Source organism: Ochotona princeps, chromosome 17 (genome assembly GCF_030435755.1).
Source record: "Ochotona princeps isolate mOchPri1 chromosome 17, mOchPri1.hap1, whole genome shotgun sequence".
Taxonomy (NCBI): Eukaryota; Metazoa; Chordata; class Mammalia; order Lagomorpha; family Ochotonidae; genus Ochotona; species Ochotona princeps.
In genome coordinates this window covers 396,796-417,004 of record NC_080848.1, presented here as the reverse complement: position 1 = coordinate 417,004, position 20,209 = coordinate 396,796, and the positions used below count along the sequence as shown (strand labels likewise).

The 20,209-nt window shown below is 60.7% G+C and overlaps 1 protein-coding gene across 1 annotated transcript; it reads left to right on the top strand.

The window, feature by feature from the left end:
* Positions 1-756: 756 nt before the first annotated feature.
* On the top strand, positions 757-13,724 carry NARF (nuclear prelamin A recognition factor). Its single transcript, XM_058675667.1, has 10 exons — positions 757-885; positions 1,118-1,261; positions 2,309-2,441; positions 5,123-5,257; positions 8,501-8,619; positions 9,591-9,720; positions 11,574-11,637; positions 11,862-11,999; positions 12,089-12,246; positions 13,317-13,724. Exons 1-10 carry the CDS (start codon positions 757-759, stop codon positions 13,556-13,558), a joined length of 1,392 nt encoding a protein of 463 aa, XP_058531650.1. The 3' UTR covers positions 13,559-13,724.
* The last annotated feature ends 6,485 nt before the right edge of the window (positions 13,725-20,209 follow it).

Below are 20,209 nucleotides of genomic sequence, written 5' to 3'. Positions count from 1 at the left end.
TGCCAGCTGCCCTGCGCCATACCGGGCGGGTGTCACCTTGGGCCGCCAGGCACCCTGTGCGGGCGAGATAACAGGACGGGGACACGGGTGGGGCCTGTGGGGCTGGGTGACAGGTGCACAGCCAGGCAGGGGCGGGGCTCAGAGTGGGGTGTGGATGCCCACGCGGGGAGGGTGGACAGGCGTGCGGTGTCTGTGTGGTTGGGGCTCAGAGTGGGGTGTGGATGCCCACGCGGGGAGGGTGGACAGGCGTGTGGCTGGAGGCAGTCACCCCTTGCCCAGGTTGATTGCAGTGGGAAGCTGGGAAGGCCTGTTGGGCAAGGAGAACGCTTGGGGCGCATTTTGGGGCTGGAAACAAATGCTGTACACTGGGGCAGAGCTGGCTGGGATGGAGGTCACAGGTGGACGGGCAGAGGCTCCTGAGGAACGGGAGAGGCCTGCAGGGGTGCTCGGCCCCAGCAGACCTGGGGTGAGGGCCTGTGGGGCGCAGCTCCCGTCGGGGTGACCCTGGAGGGACAGGGCACCCACCCTGGCTGCTGCCCAGTTTCCCAGAGAGCACCGCTGTTGGTCACGGAGCCTTAGACCTTGACTCCTGTGAGCTCCGGCCAGCTCCAAGTTCACACACAGCCGGCCCCAAGTGTGTTCCCAGGAGGGATGCACTGGGAATGCCTGCGTGGTGGCCAGTGGTGTGCTTGGCAGGTGTCAGGCACCCTGGCAAGGGCCTCTTGGAGCGAGGCTTCCCGGAGGACGAGTGCATGCATGTCCCAGGGCCGGGTGGACCTTCCGACAGAACAGAGCGGGGGCTGCTTTACTGGGCGACGCCTCCCAAAGAGCAGTGTCGACACCCTGAGTCACCCGGGAGCCAGGACTGTGGGCGTCCCCGGGACCGTGGGGCTGCTGGCTGCCCTGGGGTGCTGCAGACCTGGAGGAGTGATGCGGCTGCGGGCTGGGACATGCGGCAGGTGCAGCCCCGGTGCTGTGTGTGGCAGCCCTGCATGGGGCCCTCTGCCTAGGGGAGTGTGCGCTGCTCCCCTCTGGCCCCTCCGTGGTCGTGGGGGCTCGTGCTTGTTCAGCTGCCCTCCCCGAAGGAGCCAGGATAACACCTCTCTGTTCTTTGCAGAAGGGAGAATTCCACAGGCTGGCTGACGCCAAGATTTTTTTGAGTGACTGCCTGGCGTGCGACAGCTGTGTGACTGCGGAGGAGGGGGTCCAGCTCTCCCAGCAGAACGCTGCAGACTTCCTGCGGGTGGTGAACCTTAACAAGGTATGGCATCTGGGTATGTAAGGCGGGAGAGGTGGCTGTGGCAGGGGCCTCCCTGTGTCCCTCTCGTCCCCAGTCACACCTCCCTGGCTCCTGGGCAGTGGCAGTGGTGACCAGCACATGCAGCGTGCTCCTGTCGCCTCGGCGGAACCTCTGCTGGGGAAGTCAGGCGTCTAACCCCAAGCACCAGTCCCCGGGATGCCCCTGGAGTGCCTCTGGAACAGGCTTTCCGAGGGGGTGTGGTCTTTAAAGGGATCTGTTTATTTACTTGAAGGGCAGAGGCAGAATACAAAGAGATCTTCCATTCACTGGCTCACTGGCTCACTGGCTGGAACTGGGAGCCTGGAACTGCCCCGTGTGTCATATGTGTGAACTAAGGGCTGCCCCATGTGTCATATGTGTGAACTAAGGCTGTCCCGTGTGTCATATGTGAGCTAAGGCTGCCCCATGTGTCATACGTGTGAACTAAGGCTGTCCCGTGTGTCATGTGTGAGCTAAGGCTGCCGTGTGTGTCATACGTGTGAAGTAGGCTGCCCCGTGTGAGATACTGCGAACTAAGTCTGCCCTGAGTATCATATGTGTGAGCCAAGGATGTCCCCATGGGTCATACATGTGAAGTAAGGTAGTCCCATGTCATATATGTGAACTGAGGTTGCCCAGTGTGTCATATGTGTGAACTAAGGGCTGCCCCGTGTGTCATACGTATGAACTAAGGGCTGCCGTGTGTGTCATACGTGTGAACTAAGGGCTGCCCCATGTGTCATACGTGTGAACTAAGGCTGCCCCATGTGTCATACGTGTGAACTAAGGCTGCCGTGTGTGTCATACGTGTGAACTAAGGCTGCCGTGTGTGTCATACGTGTGAACTAAGGCTGCCCCGTGTGTCACACGTATGAACCGTGATGTTTCTCCCCCTCTTCCTCGTGCTGGCCGGTGTTTGTCCTCTCACTGTCTGACTGTCTGTGTGGGGCGGGGAGTCTGGGTGCTGAGCCTGGGTGGGCCTGGGTGCTGGGTGAGCCGCCCACGATGACAGCAGTGTGTCTCTCCTAGAGGTGTGACGTGTCGAAGCACAAGGTGCTGGCGGTGTCCGTGTGCCCTCAGTCTTTGCCTTTCTTTGCTGCCAAGTTCAACCTCAGTGTACAGGACGCGTCCAGAAGGCTCTGCGGCTTCCTCAAAAGCCTCGGTGCGTGAACCTCTTGATCTTTGTGGATTGCTGACTTGAGCTTCGGGGTCCTTGGTCTCTGATGTTCAGGTCTCAGGGCAGGAGCCTTGGGAAGCTTCCAGAGTCTCGGGGTGCAGCAAGGCCCTTCCTACAGGCCGTGGAGCTCAGCCAGGGCTCAGTGTGGGTGGTATCGCCAGCTCTGCTGCAGGCACACAGGTGCTTGCTGGCACAGGGGCTGGCCCCTGGAACACCTCGGGCAGCTCCCTGCAGGCCACGAGGGCAGGGCAGAGGAGCAGGGTGCTCCCGGGGCAGCCTGGCGTCGGCGTCTGGCTTCTGGAGAGGAACCAGGCTGAAGGCTGGCCCTGAGAGAGCAGGGAGCCGCTGGCACACATGAGGCCTGGCTCTGAGTCCTGCTTCTCCCCTTGGGAGCCCGTGGTCTGCGGCTCCGCCTTAGGCTGCGCTGCGCGGCGCGAGCTCATCAGCCGCTCAGTCGTGCTGGCCTGGTGGTTAAGGTGCCTGTTGGCACAGCTGGTGCAGTCCTGGCTGTGGCTGCTGGCTCCAGCTTCTGGTCAGTGGGTCCTCGGGAGGCAGGGCGACTGTGGGGGAGCTGGGCTGAGCCCCAGCTGCTGCCCCCGAGGTCGGGGAGCTGGGCCGACCCCTCAGCTGCTGCCCCCGAGGTCGGGGAGCTGGGCCGACCCCTCAGCTGCTGCCCCCGAGGTGAGGGAGCTGGGCCGACCCCTGGCTGCTGCTCCCAAGGTCGGGGAGCTGGGCTGACCCCTCAGCTGCTGCCCCCGAGGTCGGGGAGCTGGGCCGACCCCTCAGCTGCTGCCCCCGAGGTGAGGGAGCTGGGCCGACCCCTGGCTGCTGCCCCGTATGGCCTGCTGCAGACAATGGGAGAGTGAGCTGTCAGAACCATCATACAACTCTCTCTCTGAGTGCCTGTTAAACTGAGCAAGTGTGGAAGCCTGGAGCCGGGGACCAGAGTGGTTGGAGGCTGTAGTGTCACCGGGGGGGGGGGGGGGAGGGCTTTTGAAGTCTGCTGTGGACCGTGATGTCTGCTGTGTACCCATTGGTTCAACTCGCTGCAGACCAGAACTCTCCAGCTGTTCCTGTGGTGTGGTGTCAAGTCTCGAGCCCCAGACCCGGTTCTGAGTGTGAGAGGCAAGCTGTGTGAGCGATGTGCAGGTGCCAGGCTGTTCATGCAGGGCACGGAAGCACGTGGAGGTATTAGCGTCCTGGAACTAGGCCCCTGGACGCCAGGAATAGCAGTGTGTATTCCCAAAGCATGTTTGTGGTGCAACTGACTGTGTAAAGATTTGCAACAGCTGTGGATTTTAAGGGTATTTGCTTAATTCATTATACTTACTGAACAGACATTATTTTGTTCCAGGTTTATTTGCCAATATTAAGAAAAGCACATTTGGGGGCTGGTGCTGTGGCATAGTGAGTTAGGCTGCTGCGTGCAGTGCTGGCGTCCTCTGTAGGCACAGGTTCCAACCCAGCCCCCTGCTAATGTGTCTGGGGAGGCAGCAGAGCCTGCACCCACATGGCAGGTCGTGTTCTTTGCTCCTGGCGCTGGCTTGGCCGAGCCTGAGTTACTGCAGGCATTTGTGGAAGATTCTCTTGAGAGGGAGGGATGGAGGGAAGGAGAGAGAGTCGGTGTGTCACTTTCTCTCTCCCTCTCCACCTCTGTCCCTTGGTCTGCCTTTCGAATAGATGGAAGTAATTAAACTTTTTTTTTAATTATTATTAAGGCCATGTTACAGGGGCTGCTCAGGCTGCCTGCTGCGCTCAGCACGTCCGAGCTGCCAGGACCCCACAGTGCAGTCCCCTGGCTGGGGTGCCTTACGGAAGCCCTTGCAGCAAACTGCTCTCATCTCTCTCTGTTCCTTTCAAATAAAAATGAGAAAATATTAATTTGATGCAAAATTGTTGATACTAAACATTCCATGAACATTTTTTTGAAGATCCCTTATAATCATGGGGTTAAAATATTTTGTACCAAAATAAAGTTAACTTTTAATTCCAGTTTCCATTATTTTTTTAACCCTCAATAGTATAGAGTCAGCTAGTCGATTGGTTGGTCTTGTTTGTTTTTTTAATTTACTTGACACAATTATAGCGATAATGAGAGCGACAAAGAGGAGCATTTGTCTGCTAGTTCACCTCCCATGGCCAACGGGCAGGCCAGGCCAGGCGTATCGCCCAGGTCTCCCACAGGGTGGCCAGCCCAGACACGTGGACAGTCCTCTGCTTCCCAAATGCACTGGCACCCATGTGGGAAGCAGTTCACTGTGCCCCAACACCAGCTCCAAGAAGCATCGCTCTCCTGGTGAGCTCATGGTCATCAGTGGGCTCGGCCGAAGCCAGGGGTTAGGGTCTTCCATGTGGATGCAGGCCCAGGCACTGGCGCTGTCCCCAGCACATTGGCAAGGACTTGGACCAGAGGTGGAGCAGCTGAAATTGGAACTGGCGCTCTTGTGGGATGTCTACATTGCAGGTGGCAGCCTAACCCACCGCACCACAGTGATTGTCTCTTAGCTCTAGAGGAGGGACAGTACTGGGCATGGGGCCACTGAGCGAGCCTGTCTCCCCTGCAGGGGTGAGGCGGGATGGCACTGGGCCACTGAGCGAGCGTGTCTCCCCTGCAGGGGTGAGGCGGGATGGCACTGGGCCACTGAGCGAGCCTGTCTCCCCTGCAGGGGTGCACTACGTGTTCGACACGGCCATAGCTGCGGACTTGAGCATCCTGGAGAGCCAGAAGGAGTTTGTGCGCCGGTACCAGCAGCACAGCCAGGACGGGTGTGCCCTGCCCATGCTGACCTCCGCCTGTCCCGGTGAGCGCCTGCTGCGTGTCGGTGGGGCAAGGGGGGTGCGGGTGACCCAGCTGCCTTGGCCCGGGCTCGGCCTCTGTACGGCTGAGTGAACAGTCACTTTCTTAAGGAAAGCCCACCTTCTCTTGAAAGCATGACATATTTCAGCTACCAGGTGCTTGGACGCTTCAACCCAGGCCACAGCGTGTTCTGTAGGGCAGGTGTCGGCCCAGCAGTTCCTCCATCCGTGTGCCATCTCCGGCCCAGGAGGCGGCGGCCGGGGTCCTGTGCCCCTGGGGGGCTCCCAGCCCCCTCCCCCAGCATTCTTCAGTTTCTCCTATTATAGGAGACGTTCGTCGTAGGATTCTTCCACCCTGGCAAGATGGCAAGTTGAGGAGTAGGAGAATATTGGCAGAGGACACATGAGGGAAGCAGGGAGGGCTCTCAGTACTGGCAGAGGGCACGTGAGGTCTGTGGGTTCTGCCGCCCGGCTTAGGCCAATAGTGAGCTACGTAAATTCTGGGATTTTGAAATTTCCCCACATTGTTTATGTTAGCACTCGTCATTCAGTCGTGGAGGCAGGGCTCAGGACCAGCGTGTGGATGCTGGCTGCTGAGCACCCATGAGGCTGGGAAGAGAAGATGGCTCAAGGAGCTGGCTCATCTGCCAACAGCCCGGGCCTGGTGTCAGTGCTCGGGGGGGGGGGTGGGGACTGTGGCAGGAGAGGGTGCCACCTCCACGGCTGCCCGTGCTCTGCTGGCAGGTGGGGGTGGGGACTGTGGCAGGAAAGGGTGCCACCTCCACAGCTGTCCGGGCCTGGTGTCAGTGCTCAGGGGGACTGTGGCAGGAGAGGGTGCCACCTCCACAGCTGCCCGCGCTCTGCTGGCAGGTGGGGCTCCCAGGGTTGTAGTTTCCTGCTATGCTTGTCCTACAGCTGTGAGGCTGGCCTGTTGCCTGCTGGCCTCCTCTGCCCACTGCAGGTGCCCCTTGCCCTGCCACTGTGCTCAAGGCCCACAGAGCTGTCGTCCCAGTGCACCTCAGCGAGTGGCCGGTGTGCCCGGGTGTGACCCAGGTGTGCCCTGGTGTGCCCTGGTGTTCCCCGGTGTATCCCGGGAAGCGGGATGAGGTCGTCCCAGTGCACCACAGCGAGTGGCCGATGTGTCCCGGTGTGCCCTGGTGTACCTCGGTGTGCCCCACTGTGCCCCGGTGGGGCATGAGGTAGCGGGTGACGTAAGGACCTGGCTCAGACGCTGTGTTTTAAGGCATTTTTTATTTTTAAAAAGAGTAACTGTGTGCGTGTGGCCAGAGCTCTGGAATGACGGAATTGGGATGAGAGCCCGTTGCTGTGGCCAGAGGCATCGATTCTTCCGTCTAACAGAGGCCTGACTCCCTGTATTCCCTAGGAGACCTTGCCTGCCGGGAGAGGCAGTGGGGTACTGGTCCCCAAGCCTCTGCAGTGGCCCGAGAGCCAGGGTGCTCTTGGGTGCATCAGTGTGTGTCAGCAGGCTTTGTCACAACAGCCTCCTTTGCTCCACACCCCACTAACCGTAGCAGAGGAGGTGAGAGCCGTGGCAGCAGTGATGGCCAGGGAGGGAGCCGTGGGAGACATGAGGGTGTCAGGTGGCTACAGCCGGGCCCAGTGTCAGGAAGGTGTGGGAAGCTCCGTGAGGCAGCACTGTGGCTGGCAGGACAGGCCCGGGCAGGTTGGCAGGTGCTGCCCCTGGGCTGGTGCCTGGCAGTGTTCGAGTCTGAAGGAGGCCAGGTCTGAGTCTGTTCAACAGGCCAGCGGGTGCTCCCTTCATGCAGGGAGTCGAGGGGAGACTCAGGGAGGGCAGGCGGGCGTTGTGGGTAAAGCCGCTGCCTGCAATGCCGGCACCCCATGTGGGCTCCGCTTCTGATGCGGCTCCCTGCTCATGTGCAAGGGAGGGGTGGAGGGGATGGCTCCTGCCAGCTCTGTCCCTTGTGGCCATCTGGGGAGTGAACCAGCAGAAGGGAAATTGCTCTCTCTGTCTCTCTATGTAACTCTATCTTTCAAATAAATAAATCTGAAGAAAATTTCATGAGAAAATGGAATTAAAAGATAAACTTGGGCTTGGCGGCGTGGCCTAGTGGCTAAGGTCCTCGCCTTGATCCCATATGGCCGCTGGTTCTAATCCCGGCAGCTCCACTTCCTCTCTATCTCTCCTCTCAGTATATCTGACTTTGTAATAAAAATAAAAAAATAAATCTTCAAAAAAAAAAAAGATAAACTTGTTACAAAACAAATTGAGGGCCCGGTGCAATAGCGTAGTGGTTAAAGTCCTCGCCTTGCACATGCCAGGATTCCATATGGGTGCCGGTTCTAATCCCAGCGGCCCTGCTTCCCATCCAGCTCCCTTCTTGAGGCCTGGGAAAGCAGTGGAGGACGGCCCAAAGCCTTGGGTCCCTGCACCCGCGTGGGAGACCTGGAAGAGGCTCCTGGTTCCTGGCCTCGGATTGGCTCAGCTCTGGCTGTTGTGGCCACTTGGGGAGTGAATCATCAGATGGAAGATCTCTGTCTCTCCTCCTCTCTATATATCCGCCTTTCCCATAAAAATAAAATAAATCTTTAAAAAAAAGAAGGAAACAGAGACTCGGGTAATTTGCACATAATGTGCGTCTTGGGGAGATTGCGAAGGCCCCTGTGTGCCTGGGAGTCAGCGCTGCGGGCTCTGTGCTGGGCGCAGGCTCCTTAATTCTCTGCCCTTCCCCCCTTTTTTTGTATTGGAAAGTCAGATTTACTGAGAGGAGGAGACAGATCGTCCATCCACTGATTCACTCACCAAGTGGCTGCAACAGCCGGAGTTGAGCTGATCCAAAGCCAGGAGCCAGGAGCCTCCTCCGGGTCTCCCACGCGGGGGCAGGGCCCCAAGGCTTGGGCCGTCCTCGACTGCTTTCCCAGGCCACAGGCAGGGAGCTGGATGGGAAGCGGGGCAGTAGGATCCAAACCGGTGACCATATGGGATCCCAGTGGATGCAAGGTGAGACTTTAGCCACTAGGCCGTCTTGCTGGGCCCCCTCTCTGCCCTCTGCGGGGGCTGTGGCCCCGTGCCTTCTGTCCATTAAGTTCTGGGGGGCCTGACAGGACCTCTCGCCCGACCCCCGCCTGGCTCGTGAAGGAGACAGTGCGGCAGGCCCTGAGCGGACCTAAGCCTCCGGGTGCCAGCTTCCCTGTGGCCACAGGAGGGTCGGGGCAGCGGGAGCCAGCTCCGGTGTGCTCACCCTCTCCCGGGGCCTCCTCTCCTCCAGGCTGGGTCCGGTACGCCGAGCGGGTGCTGGGCCGCCCCGTCACACCTCACCTCTGCACTGCCAAGTCTCCCCAGCAGGTCATGGGTTCCCTGGTGAAGGACTACTTTGCCAGACAGAAGGTAAGGCAGCTGCTTGCAGGGCTGGGCAGGCGGCCTGGGAGGGTGGGGTGGGCGAGGCCTCCCCCGGGTGGCCAGGGAGCACCTGGCTTCGGGCGAGTGCAGTGCCTTTCCCTCCGTCCTGGCTCCTTAACCTCTGGTGCGGCCCCAGAAGCTCACACACAGGGCTCAGGAGAAGCAGCATGTGGCCTCACCCACAGGTTGTGCCCTGGCCTTCTAGAACATGGGTGTCACGTGACTCCTCAGCTGCTTCCCCGAGGCTGTGCGCTCCGTGCGAGGGACCAGGCCCATCTGGTCCAATTGCCCCACCTCAGCCCTCCTCGGCCCCTTGCCCTCGCCAACCCTTGTGCTCCGGGGCTGCCTGCAGTGCCCACGCGCGGCCCCTGTCCCTCCTGGGACAGCCCCGCCAGGCAGCCTGAGGCCACCTCGTGCGCCTGGTCCCTTCAGTGGAAGGGCCTCTCCCTTGGTGCCAAGTCGTCGGGCCTGTTTGCTCTGCTGTCAGAGGCGGGGAGGTTTTAGCTGCCTGGGAGTCTCCCGGACCTGCTAGCCTGCAGCCCTGCCCGCCTGCTGGTTCTGGTGAGGGACAGCTGGGCCTCAGAAACCCAGCCTGCGAGAGCCCCTCACCTGGCCACCAGGTGGGCTGCCAGCAGGCAAGGGGCCTTCCCACGAAGGATCTGCTGGCACCTGGCTTTGCTGCCAGTTCTGGCTCCACCGTTGGCCCACAGTCCGTGTGGCAAGGCCCCGGGACAGAGATGGCCAGCATGCCTGGTAAGCGAGGGGCGCACTGGGTGTGCAGGCTCGGACAGCCCAGCTCTCCTGCTTGCTGTAGCCAGCTGCCCAGGCTGCTGGGCCTGTGGGTTCCTTAAATCCAGCTGCACTGGGGCAGGCTTTGAGAGCCTCCTCTATGGAGGAAAGCCGGGGCAGAGCCAGGGTGGACACCTGCCCTGGACACAGTGCCTCTCCCTTGCCCCTAGAACCTGTCTCCAGACAAGATTTTCCACGTCATCGTGGCCCCCTGCTATGACAAGAAGCTGGAGGCGCTGCAGGAAGTTCCTCCTGCCGCCATGCCTGGTTGCCGCGGTGTGGACTGTGTGTTAACGTCAGGTGAGGGGCCATGGGGCCAGGCAGTGCTGGTTCTCGTTGCCCCTGGGGTCCCGTCGCCTGAAGCTGGAGGGCAGGGTTACATTAGGTCCCACTTCCAGTCCGCCTGCTCCCCTAGGTGGGACAGCTCACGAGGTCCATGGCCTGGGGTCCTTACACATGACGCACCCAGCACAGCCTGCGAGGCTGGACACTGCTGCGTGACACGGCTGACCCCCGCATCCTGCTGGCACTGGGGCTCCGCAGAGCATAGGAGCGCATTTAGAAGATGCCAGGCCCAGCCTGAGACCTCCGCTGGCTAACATCTGGCAGCTCCACTGTAGTCTGGAAACAGGCCCTGCAGTATTTGGACTTGAGGGAGGGCGGAGAGAAGCCTGGAGGGCAGGGGCCTTTCATGTGGCTCAGGTCCCAGAATCTGACAGGGGGACCCTGTCAACAAGGCCTACGGGCCACAGAGCAGGAGGAATGGGAAGAGGGCTTGGGGTCTGGCCAGGCAGCTAAGGACGCCCAGCCAGCGAGCGTTGTCATCCCCTGGCCGATCCCCAAGTGATTGCAACAGCCGGGCCTGGCCTCGGCCACAACCAGGTGCCAAGAACTCCACCTGCTTGTCCTGCCGTGGGCAGCAGGAGCCTGAGACTCCGGCCGTCTTCCACTGCCTCCCTGGCACATCCGCGTGGAGCTAGGTCTAAGATGGAGTTCCCAGGAACAAACGGGCACCACAGGGTGAGATGCTGGCTTTGCACGTGGTGGCTTAATGAGCTGTGCCACACTTGTGTTTTTTAAAGATTTAATTTTATTTTTGGGCTCAGTGCTATGGCTTACTAACTTAATCCTCACCTTGCATACACCAGGATCCCATATGGGCACTGGTTCATGTCCCGGCAGCTCCACTTCCCATCCAGCTCCCTGCTGGTGGCCTGGGAAAGCAGCAAAGGATGGCCAAGTCCTTGGGACCCTGCACGCGCGTGGGAGACGGTCCTGCAGCGATGGACTTGGTGCGCAGAGCCAATAATAACATGCGTGCACTCTGCCGGTTCCATCAGACTTTATACACTGAGGGTCCTATGGGATAAGGGGGGAGGTATTGAGCTTATCAACAAAACCCATCAACTGTTTCAATACTTTTGTTACATGCTGTCCACTCAACTGTTCTCATACAAACGATATCCAGTTATACAAAAGGTATCCGTTCCATGTTCTCATACAAATATTATCCAATCAGCTGTAATCCTGTGCTCGCTGACCTTCTAGGGTCATAATGTTCTGCAGGAGACCCTGAAGAAGCTCCTGGCTCCTGGCTTCACATTGGCGCAGCTCTGGCCATTGCGGCCGCTTGTGAACCAACCAGCGGAAGATCTTTTTCTCCTTTTCTCTGTAAATCTGCTTTTCTAATTAAATACACACACACGCACTATGCTGGCCCCAAGACGCACTTTTTCTGTCAGCCTTTTCTGTCTGTTTCCTAACCCTGGGCTGGAATCCCAGCTCCTGTTGCAGTCCAGCACGGATGGCTGAAGCACGTGGGAGACCCGGGGGGCATCCTGGGGTCCTGTGGGACCTGGCCTAGCCCCCGCAGTGGGGGCACATGGGGAGTGAACCAGAGGACTGAAGACTCTCTCTTGCACTGCACTTCTCAGCCTCGGCTGGCGGTTGCAGAGCTGTCCTCAGTAGCCGCAGCCAGCTTGCGTCCGTTCACCCCTCCGCGAGAGCTTGCACCAGACACGTTGCTGGGGTACCCTTTGCGTACCCCCGGCGTGTTCTGTCTCGTCCAGCCCTTGCTGTGCCCAGCGGGCTGTGCTGTGCAGGGCTTCAGAGCCACACGTTTCCTGCAGTGTCTGACACGCGTTTGTCTGCAGGCGAGGTTGCGCAGATAATGGAGCAGAGTGACCTCTCCGTGACGGATGCCGCCGTGGACACTCTGTACGTGGGCTCTGGACACGGGTGGGGGGAGAAGGTGCCCTGCTGCACCCCAGGCGCTGCGTGGACAGCCCCGCAGAGGCACCGGTGTGGGTCCCCTGGCGGCCGTGAGACCCAGGGACGCATGTACCTTCGTGGCAGAAGGGTGGGGGTCTCAGCAGGCCCCTGTGCGGGGAGCTGGGCCCCCTCCAGCACGCTGAAGGAGTTGTCTTTTTTCTGCTTGTGAGGTTTGGGGACTGTGAGGAGGAGGCCATGAGGGGCCATGATGGAGCCGGCTCCGACGGGTACCTGGCACACGTCTTCAGACATGCAGCCAAGGAGCTGTTTGGTGAACGCGTGGAGGAGGTGACCTACCGCGCCCTCAGGTGTGAGGACTGGGGGCTGGGCGCCTGGGGAAGCCCCCGTCGGGTGGTTGGGGGGCTGGTGGCCCAGGTCCGTTTTGTTCGTCTCCCAGAAACCGGGACTTCCGAGAGGTCACACTGGAGAGGAACGGGCAGGTGCTGCTGCGCTTCGCGGCCGCCTACGGCTTCAGGAACATCCAGAACATGGTGCTGAAGCTCCGGAAGGGCCGGCTGCCCTACCACTTTGTGGAGGTGTTGGCGTGTCCCCGAGGTGAGTGCGCACCGGGCCTGCCGTGGCACTGCCCTGGACGCATGTCCCTGGCTCCACCAGTTCTCTCTGGCCCTTCACACCTGTGTCACGTGAGGAACAGTTGACGGCCCACTCCTGCGCTGCTGCTGGGGCAGGGACACCCCGTCCACCTGCGAGCTGAGACGAGGGGGTGGGACCGAGGCTGGAGTCCCTGTGGCGTGGGTGCCCGTCGCAGGCTGAGGTTGGGACAGGGGGCTTGCCGGTGAGCAGATGTGGGTGGTCAGAAAGGGGGAGCCCTGACCCCCGGGGTCCTGGTCTGTGCCTGGGTGTGATGGAGTTGGTGCGGTTGGGGGGCAGCTGGGGTCTTTGCTGCTCCAAGTGAGTGTGAAATGAGCGGCTCAGTGAGCGTGTCTGGTGTGTCGGGACCCCAGCATGAGGAGAGGAAGGGGACGAGGTCCCACCTTGTCACCTGGTCCTCTGACCTGAAGGGTCTTCCTGAGGAGGGGGCGGCACCCAGGAGTGCAGGAAGCTAAGGCAGGGAAACAAGGGACTTTGTGGGGCCGAGGAAGCCCCCACCGTGTGCCGGGGGTGTTGAGGGCAGGTCCCGCATCATCCTAATCTTTAAGAAAACAAGTTTGATTTGCTTATATGAGGGGCAGAATACACAGAGGGGGATTTAACATCCCCTGGTTCACTCCCCAAGTGGCTGCTACAGCTGGAGCTGAGCTGATCCGAAGCCAGGATCCTGGAGCTTCTCTGGGTGTCTCACGCGGGGGCAGGGTCCCAAGGCTTTGGGCCGTCCTCGACTGCTTTCCCAGGCCACCAGCAGGGAGCTGGATGGGAAGCGGGGCGGCCAGGATTCAGACATGCCCACAGGGGTGCCAGCGCTACAGGTGTGGGTATGACCCTGGTCCCTGCTTCTGAGCGAGTGCCGGATGGCACGCACGGCTCATACATGGCCAGCAGGGTGGCTCCTTGCCGCAGCTGACAGGAGGAACTGGAAGTGCTGTGTACAGGGCCTCCAGGGGTCGGGGGCCTCGGGCCCACCTGGCGTGCTTCCGTCTGCAGCGGGGCGCCTGCGTGTCTTTCAGGGTGCTTGAACGGCCGAGGCCAAGCCCACAGTGAGGATGGCCAGGCGGACAAGGCCCTGCTGCAGCAGATGGAAGGTATCTCCTCGGGCCTCCCGGTGCGCCCCCCGGAAGCCAGCAGGCCTATGCAGGCACTGTACCGGGAGTGGCTAGATGGGAGCGACTCCCCAAAGGCGCAGCAGACACTGCACACCACCTTCCTGGGCCCCGGCGGCCGCACGGACGGCCTGGACATCAAGTGGTGAAGAGGCCGCAGTACGGGCTGCTTGGACCACCCGCAGGGCCCTGGTTCCTAGTCCTGCTCCCGCTGCGTGTGGGCGTGCCCCGGGGCACACACGGTGCCATCCGCAGAAATGCGTGGAGAGAAGGACCTCCCCAGCCTGGCACCCTTGGACTCTACTCCGTGGCAGAGACCGAGAGCACGCTGCAGAGCCAGGCCGCGGATCGGCCCAGAGCCGAGCGGGAAGGCAGGGCTGACACATCTGCTGGCTGTGGACGGGGCCAGCAGGCCCTGGCCTACTCCTTGCCTGGCGTGGCGCTTGGTCTTTCCCACTTGCAGTTTGGGGGACAAGCTCCTCATGCTGAGTCTCCATCCCCCTCCCTGGAGGCCTGCCAGGCTCGCTGCATCACCCTGGAGGGGAGTGTGGGAGGGGGCCCTGGCACTGCCCTCGGCTGTGTGGCATGACCGCAGCCCACAGTGCCGTGCTGCAGGCTCCTGTAGAAGGAGCCAGTGCCCACATGGCTGCAGGGCCGTGGCCGTGGTGATGACCCCCGACCCTTGAGTGCGCTCCCACGGTCATCCATTGTGTGTGTGTGTGTGTGCGCGCGCACGCACGTGTGTGGTGTACCTGTCCGGGCAGCTGCGGGACAGTGTGCTGAAGGCCGAGTCCTGCTGTGTGGTTCTCCTAGCCTGAGGTGACCAGTAGTGGAATAAACAGTTGAGTGGGCAGGTGTGGAGAGTTGGTGGGGCCGCTGCGGCCCTGCTGCTTGTGTGCCCCTTGCTGCACAGAACGGCCCCGTCACCTTGCCCGGGAGCCGCCCCTGTTCCAGGGCTGACCATGAGCCCCTCTGTGGGCAAGAGCCCTGCCTGCGGTTCATTTTGAACACTTTAGATATCGCCCATCTCATTCACTCACCAAATGACCACAGTAGCCTGAGCTGAGCCAATCAGGAGCTTCTCTCGGGTTTCCCACGCAGGTGCATGGTCTCAAGGCCTTGGCCGTCCTCCACTGCTTTCCCAGGCCACAGACTGGGCTGGATGGGAAGTGGAGCAGCCGGGACACAAACCAGTGTTGCAAGTGTTGACTTAACCCCTTGCCCACAGCACTGGCCCTCCAGGGTTTCTCCCTAGTGGCGGGTGGGGTCAGAGAGGGGACCAGCACTTCGGCCTGGTGACTCAGTGAGGAGGAACGCGGGGACCCTGGGTGCTGGGGCTGCCTGGGCACTGCACGTGTGTCAGTCTCCACCTGCCTGTAAGCTTGGACCACTGTAGCCAGTGTAGACAAGTGTCTAGCCCCCTGTGGGACACTGGCCGAGCATGGGGTTGCAGAGGGCTAGGCGTCTTAGCCGTGTTCCTGTGCATGTCCATCGAGTGGCCTTCAGGTCCTAGTCCAGCGCTGGCTCCGAGGCTGGGACGGTGGGTGCTCACAGCAGGCGCCCGCAGGTGTGGCCACACGGGCCTCCAGGCCCAGCAGCCGTGCAGGTTGGCGTGCGGGCACCAGGTGGGCTGTGTTCCCGCGTGTTGCTGTGGTGAAGGCACCCAGAGCCAGTGAGCACGAGGACACGGGGAGGAGACGCAGCAGCCAGCTCGTCCCTGCACCTGGTTCTACAACCGTGAAGGGGTTGCGTGGTTTATTCCCTGCCGTGGGTTAAGCTGCCCTTGGGGTGCGTGAATCCTGGCTGCTTGCCCATCGTCCAGCTCTCCACTGGAGACCCCGCCGGAGTTCCTGGCTGCTGTAGGCGTGTGGGGGAACAATCAGCAGATGGAGGGTCTCCTTCCAGTTGAGAGAAGGAAGGTGGGAAGCTGCAGCTCCCGGTGCCCCTGCCGGCCTCTGACCGCAGCAGGGCAGTTGAGGGCAGCCGCAGGCACCTTGACCATACAGGTGGAGCCCAGCATGCTGGGAGGCCCCATGGGCAAAAAGATACTAGGCATAACAGGTTCTACCGAGATTTTAACTCGGACCACTGGATTCACTCCATAGTGCTAACCCTCACACCATAGAGCCACACCTCCTGGTACTGTCTGATGGCTGCCTTTAGGACAACTGGCTGTCCAGAAACGGAGGGGAAGCTGGGAGTGACTGCTCAGGAGGAGCACCTAGCAGAGGATGGCTTCGATCCATCAGCCTCTGGGTTATGGGGCCAGCACGCTCCCACTGCGCCACTCTGCTACTGGTCCTGTTGACCATCATGCAGTGTCCCCAGCTACACAGAGGACGTGCCCGTGACATGGGCTGGCATCCAGCAACAAGCCAACTGGAAAGTTCCCTGAGGAGCGGAAAGTTCCCTGAGGAGCAGAAAGTCCCTGGATGCACGCTTCTTTCTGTCATCAAAAGTCAGAACAGCTCATGCCGCCCGGGAGCTGGGCGGGGGTTCGTAGGGCAGGACGACACTTCCCGCGGGGCCCAGGGAACCCAAGTGTCAGATCTTGCTCAGCTTTATAGTTTGAAAAATAAATGCCCTGCCCTTTTCTATGTTTTAATTATTTGCAAGGCAGATATTCCACACACTGGCCCATTCAAGTCCTGGCAACAGCCGAGGCTGGACAGGGCAAAGCTGGGCACCAGCACTGGGTAGAGTTCTCCCACCTGCTGCTTCCCACATGTTGTCGGGGTCCTCGGGGGACAAAAGCAAGACTTGGCAGTGCCAGGGACAGTCGTTCCCATGTGTGAGTCATCCCTCTCAGAGCCCTGGAGGTACAGAGGGACCTCCAACACCCTTTGCGGGGCTGAGGCCAGGGGCTTCAGGCAGTGTGGCTTGCGCAATGGCCTTCCACGGGCTCCCCGTGATGGAACCCGGCTGCCCATTGCATGCGGGAAGAGACCCTCGGTGGGCTCCCCGTGTCTAGGACTCAACTCAGTGTTGGGGTGCAGCTGCCCACTGCACAAGGGAAGAGACCCTCGGTGGGCTCCTGGTGTCTGGGACCCGGCTCAGTGTTGGGGTGCAGCTGCCCACTGCATGTGGGAAGAGACCCTCGGTGGGCCCCCCGTGTCTGGGACCCGGCTCAGTGTCGGGGTGCAGCTGCCCACTGCACAAGGGAAGAGACCCTCAGTGGGCTCCCCGTGTCTGGGACTCAACTCAGTGCTGGGGTGCAGCTGCCCACTGCACAAGGGGAAGAGACCCTCGGGGGGCCCCCGTGTCTGGGACACGACTCAGTGTTGGGGTGCCCCTCCCGGGAATGGCTCCCTGCCCGGCGGGGCGGGTGGACCGTTCTGACGTCATGCGAGGCCCGGGCAGGTCCTGGTCCCGAGGGCAGTGACGTCACGAGTCCACGGCGAGCGCCTGGGCAGCTGCGACCCCGGGACTCTTCCCGCGGTTTCGGGGTGCAGATCCAGGCACCTGGGGCAGTCACGTGCAGAAGCAGTCACGTGGGCGGCCTGTCACGTGCTCTCGCGCCTGCGCATTCCGCCGCCCGCCGTGGCATGGGGGTCCTGGGCCTGCCATGCCGGGTGTCCAGTGCGGCCGGGCGCGTCCTGCAGGGAGCCGAGCAGTCCTCCGTCCGTCAGCGGCCAGGGCAGCAAAGGCCAGCCCTGGGGCATCCCCGCTGCCAGGACTCGCCACCACTCAGCCAGCAGTGTGCGACACCGGGTAGGGCCCTGCCTCGCTGGAGCGCGTGCCTCAGGCCTCCCTGCAGGCCAGCCTGCTGCCCAGGGCAGCTGCCGGGCTCCCCATGCCAGCCATGATGGCCAGCCGGGAAGAGAACCAGCACAAGGCCGAGCCCTCAGCCCGAATGGGTGAATGCTGCCAGGGGGGCTTCCGGGATGCCCGCGGCCCTGGCCCAGCCCGGCCTGCCCCTGCCCGTCCACACTCAGCGTCCCCATGTCTCCATCATCTCCTTTCTGCTTTTTGCTTCCTGTTTGAAACAGTTCTGTTCTCAGAATGCCACACCCCTGTCATCATTTCCACTGGCCACTCTTTTCCCTCATGCTTTATCTGTTAGCGTCCACAGTGGCACAACACTTTCAATGAAGCTCCAGGATCCTGTGGTATGATGGCCTACTGTGTGTGAGGAGCCCTGTGGTGTGAGGGGAGGTGACGTCACTGCCCACCCACAGACCGCGAGTTTGTGACGGCTGTGACAGTGGCACCCCCTCCCCAGTCCCTCTGCTGTGTCATTGGCAATGGAATCATTTCTTGTCCACATTGAGGTGGTGCTCCTTGCTGGTGTGGGCAGCTGGGTCTGTGAGCATGTCCATATACTGCCCACCTGGCTGTGGGTGCTGGGACATGTGTACCCACCAGGGGCACAGGTTCTCTTAGGGGCCCTGCTAATAAGGGGTGATGTACAGGGTGGACTCTGATGGGGGACTCAGAACCATAGTGGGAGGACACACGCAGGAGGGAACCCCAGTCTCCCAGGCTGCTTCCCTCCTCCAACCCGTTACGATGTTCCCCAGGAGCAGAGGGCAGGACCCCTGGGAGGCAACTCAAGGACTGTCCCAGAGGGAGGGTGGTCTTGGGCCCAGTGCTGGGGCCCTGTGAGGTGACATCAGGCCCAGCCTGCACACGCCACAGTCAGCAGGGTTCCTTCCCTGTGCTGGGGAACACGTGCCAGCTTGTGTGGAACATGTGAACTCAGCCCTCTCAGAGGGGCTGAAGCCACGGGGCTGGAGCTCACCCCTCGGCACAGTGCAGTGGCCTGCCCGCTGGGCATCTGGGTCACTGCCTGCCCCACCCCACCTAGCAGGAGGTGGTGACCTGCAGTCACCCTCTCTCTCTCCACTACGTCCCAGCTGGCCCAGACACAATGTATCTCCCCCGTCCTGAAAGCACCCCCAAGAACCCCAGCTTTGAACGCGGCTGACACAGTATCTATCCAGGAAGAAGGTACCACAGGGGGCTGCCAGCGGGAAGGCACACATCTCCCAGATCCTTCACCACAGCCTGTGGCGATGTGGGAGCTGGAAGACAGGTGGGCAGCCTGGGGCGCCCCGTGCGCACGCTGACGCAGATCCTGGGGCTCACTGCAGGCTGCCGAGGCGGGAGCGGTGAGGCTAGGTGTGTGTCACGGAGCTGCGAGGGGGGACGCTTCCAGGTGTGCAAGGGGGAGCATCTTGAAGCCACAGTTCTTTTGGGGGTACATTTTTGGGAAATCCATGTGTGCATTCCCCACCCACCCCCCCCGTGATATGTATTTTCATGAACTTTTGACAGTCCTTTAAGGGACTGATTTTTAAAAATAAATTAATTTATTTTTATTGGAAAGTCTTATTTACAGAGAGAAGCAGAGATAGAAAGATCTTCCAATCCACTGGTTCACTCCCCAAGTGGTTGCAATGGAGTTGAGCCAATCTGAAGCCAGGAGTCTTTTCCAGGTCTCCCACGTGGGTGCAGGGTCCCAAGGTTTTGGGCCGTCCTCCACTGCTTTCCCAGACCACAAGCAGGGAGCTGGATGGGAAGTAGGGCTGCTGAAATTAGAACTGGCGCCCATAGGGATCCTGGCACATGCAAGGCAAGGACTTGAGCCACTAGCTTACTGTGCCAGGTCCTAAAGGTTTATTGTTTTTATTGGGAATATTTACAGAGAGGAGAGTCCCCCGTCTGTTGGTTCACTCCCCAAGTGGCCGGAACAGCCAGAGCTGAGCTGATCGGAAGCCAGCAGCCACGAGCCTCCTCCAGGTCTCCTCCGTGGGTGCAGGGTCCCAAGGCTTTGCGCTGCTCGACTGCTTTCCCAGGCCACAGGTAGGGAAGTGGATGGGAAGTGGAGCAGCTGGGATATGAACCAGTGACCATATGAGATCTCGGTGCATGCAAGGTGAGGACTTTAGCCACTAGGCTACCATGCCGGGCCCAAAGTTTATTTATTTATTAAAGATTTTATTTTTATTGGGAAGTTAGATATACAGAGGAGAGACAGAGGAAGATCTTACATCCATTGATTCGTTCCCCAAGTGGCCGCAGCAGCTGGAGTTGTGGGAATACAAAGCCAGGAGCCCTTAGCCTCCTCCAGGTCTCCCATGCAGGTTTAGGGTCCCAAGGCCTTGGGCCGTCCTCGACTGCTTTCCCAGGCAGGGAGCTGGATGGGAAGCAGAGCCACCAGGACACTAACTGGTGCCCATATGGGATCCTGACCAGTTCAAGGCAAGGAACCACGCTCGGCCCGCCCAGTATTTATTTTCAAAGATTTATTTATTTTCATTTCAAAGGCAGGTTACAGAGAGGAGACACAAAGATCCCGCATCCTCTGACTCCCCAAATGGCTACAACAGGCGGAACCAAGTTGATCTGACCCAAAGCCAGGAGCCTCTTCCGGGTCTCCCACGAGGATGCAGGGTCCCAAGGCTTGGTCCGTCCTCCGATTTCCCAGGCCGCAAGCAGGGAGCTGGATGGGAAGCGGGGCCGCCTGGACACATGGGATCCCGACACTGCAGGTGGAGGACTAGTCCGGTGCACCAGGCTCAGGCCCCAGACTCCCAGCTGAGGTTTTCTCTCGCGGGACGCAGGCATCCCTGTCCAGCTCAGGGCCCCCACAGGCACCGCCTCCAGTTCAGCACGTCCCTCTGCACCTGGACACCACCCAGGCGAACAGCCGCCGAGTCCGCTTGCCACGGGCAGCTCACACACGTGGGTCGCCGTTCGTGTGTCAGTGCACGGTCTGCGCGTGGACTCTCCAGCAGCCGGGCCCGTCGGACCAGCCAAGCTAGAGGCGCTACGGGGTCCGCGCGGGAGTCACCGGC

Excerpts from the sequence above, each read along its gene's own strand:
- NARF (XM_058675667.1), top strand. The coding sequence starts at position 757 with ATGTCCCAGGGCCGGGTGGACCTTCCGACAGAACAGAGCGGGGGCTGC. Across the intron at positions 886-1,117 it reads CTGTGGGCGTCCCCGGGACC|AAGGGAGAATTCCACAGGCT; the intron begins GTGGGGCTGCTG and ends TGTTCTTTGCAG. Across the intron at positions 2,442-5,122 it reads CGGCTTCCTCAAAAGCCTCG|GGGTGCACTACGTGTTCGAC; the intron begins GTGCGTGAACCT and ends TCTCCCCTGCAG.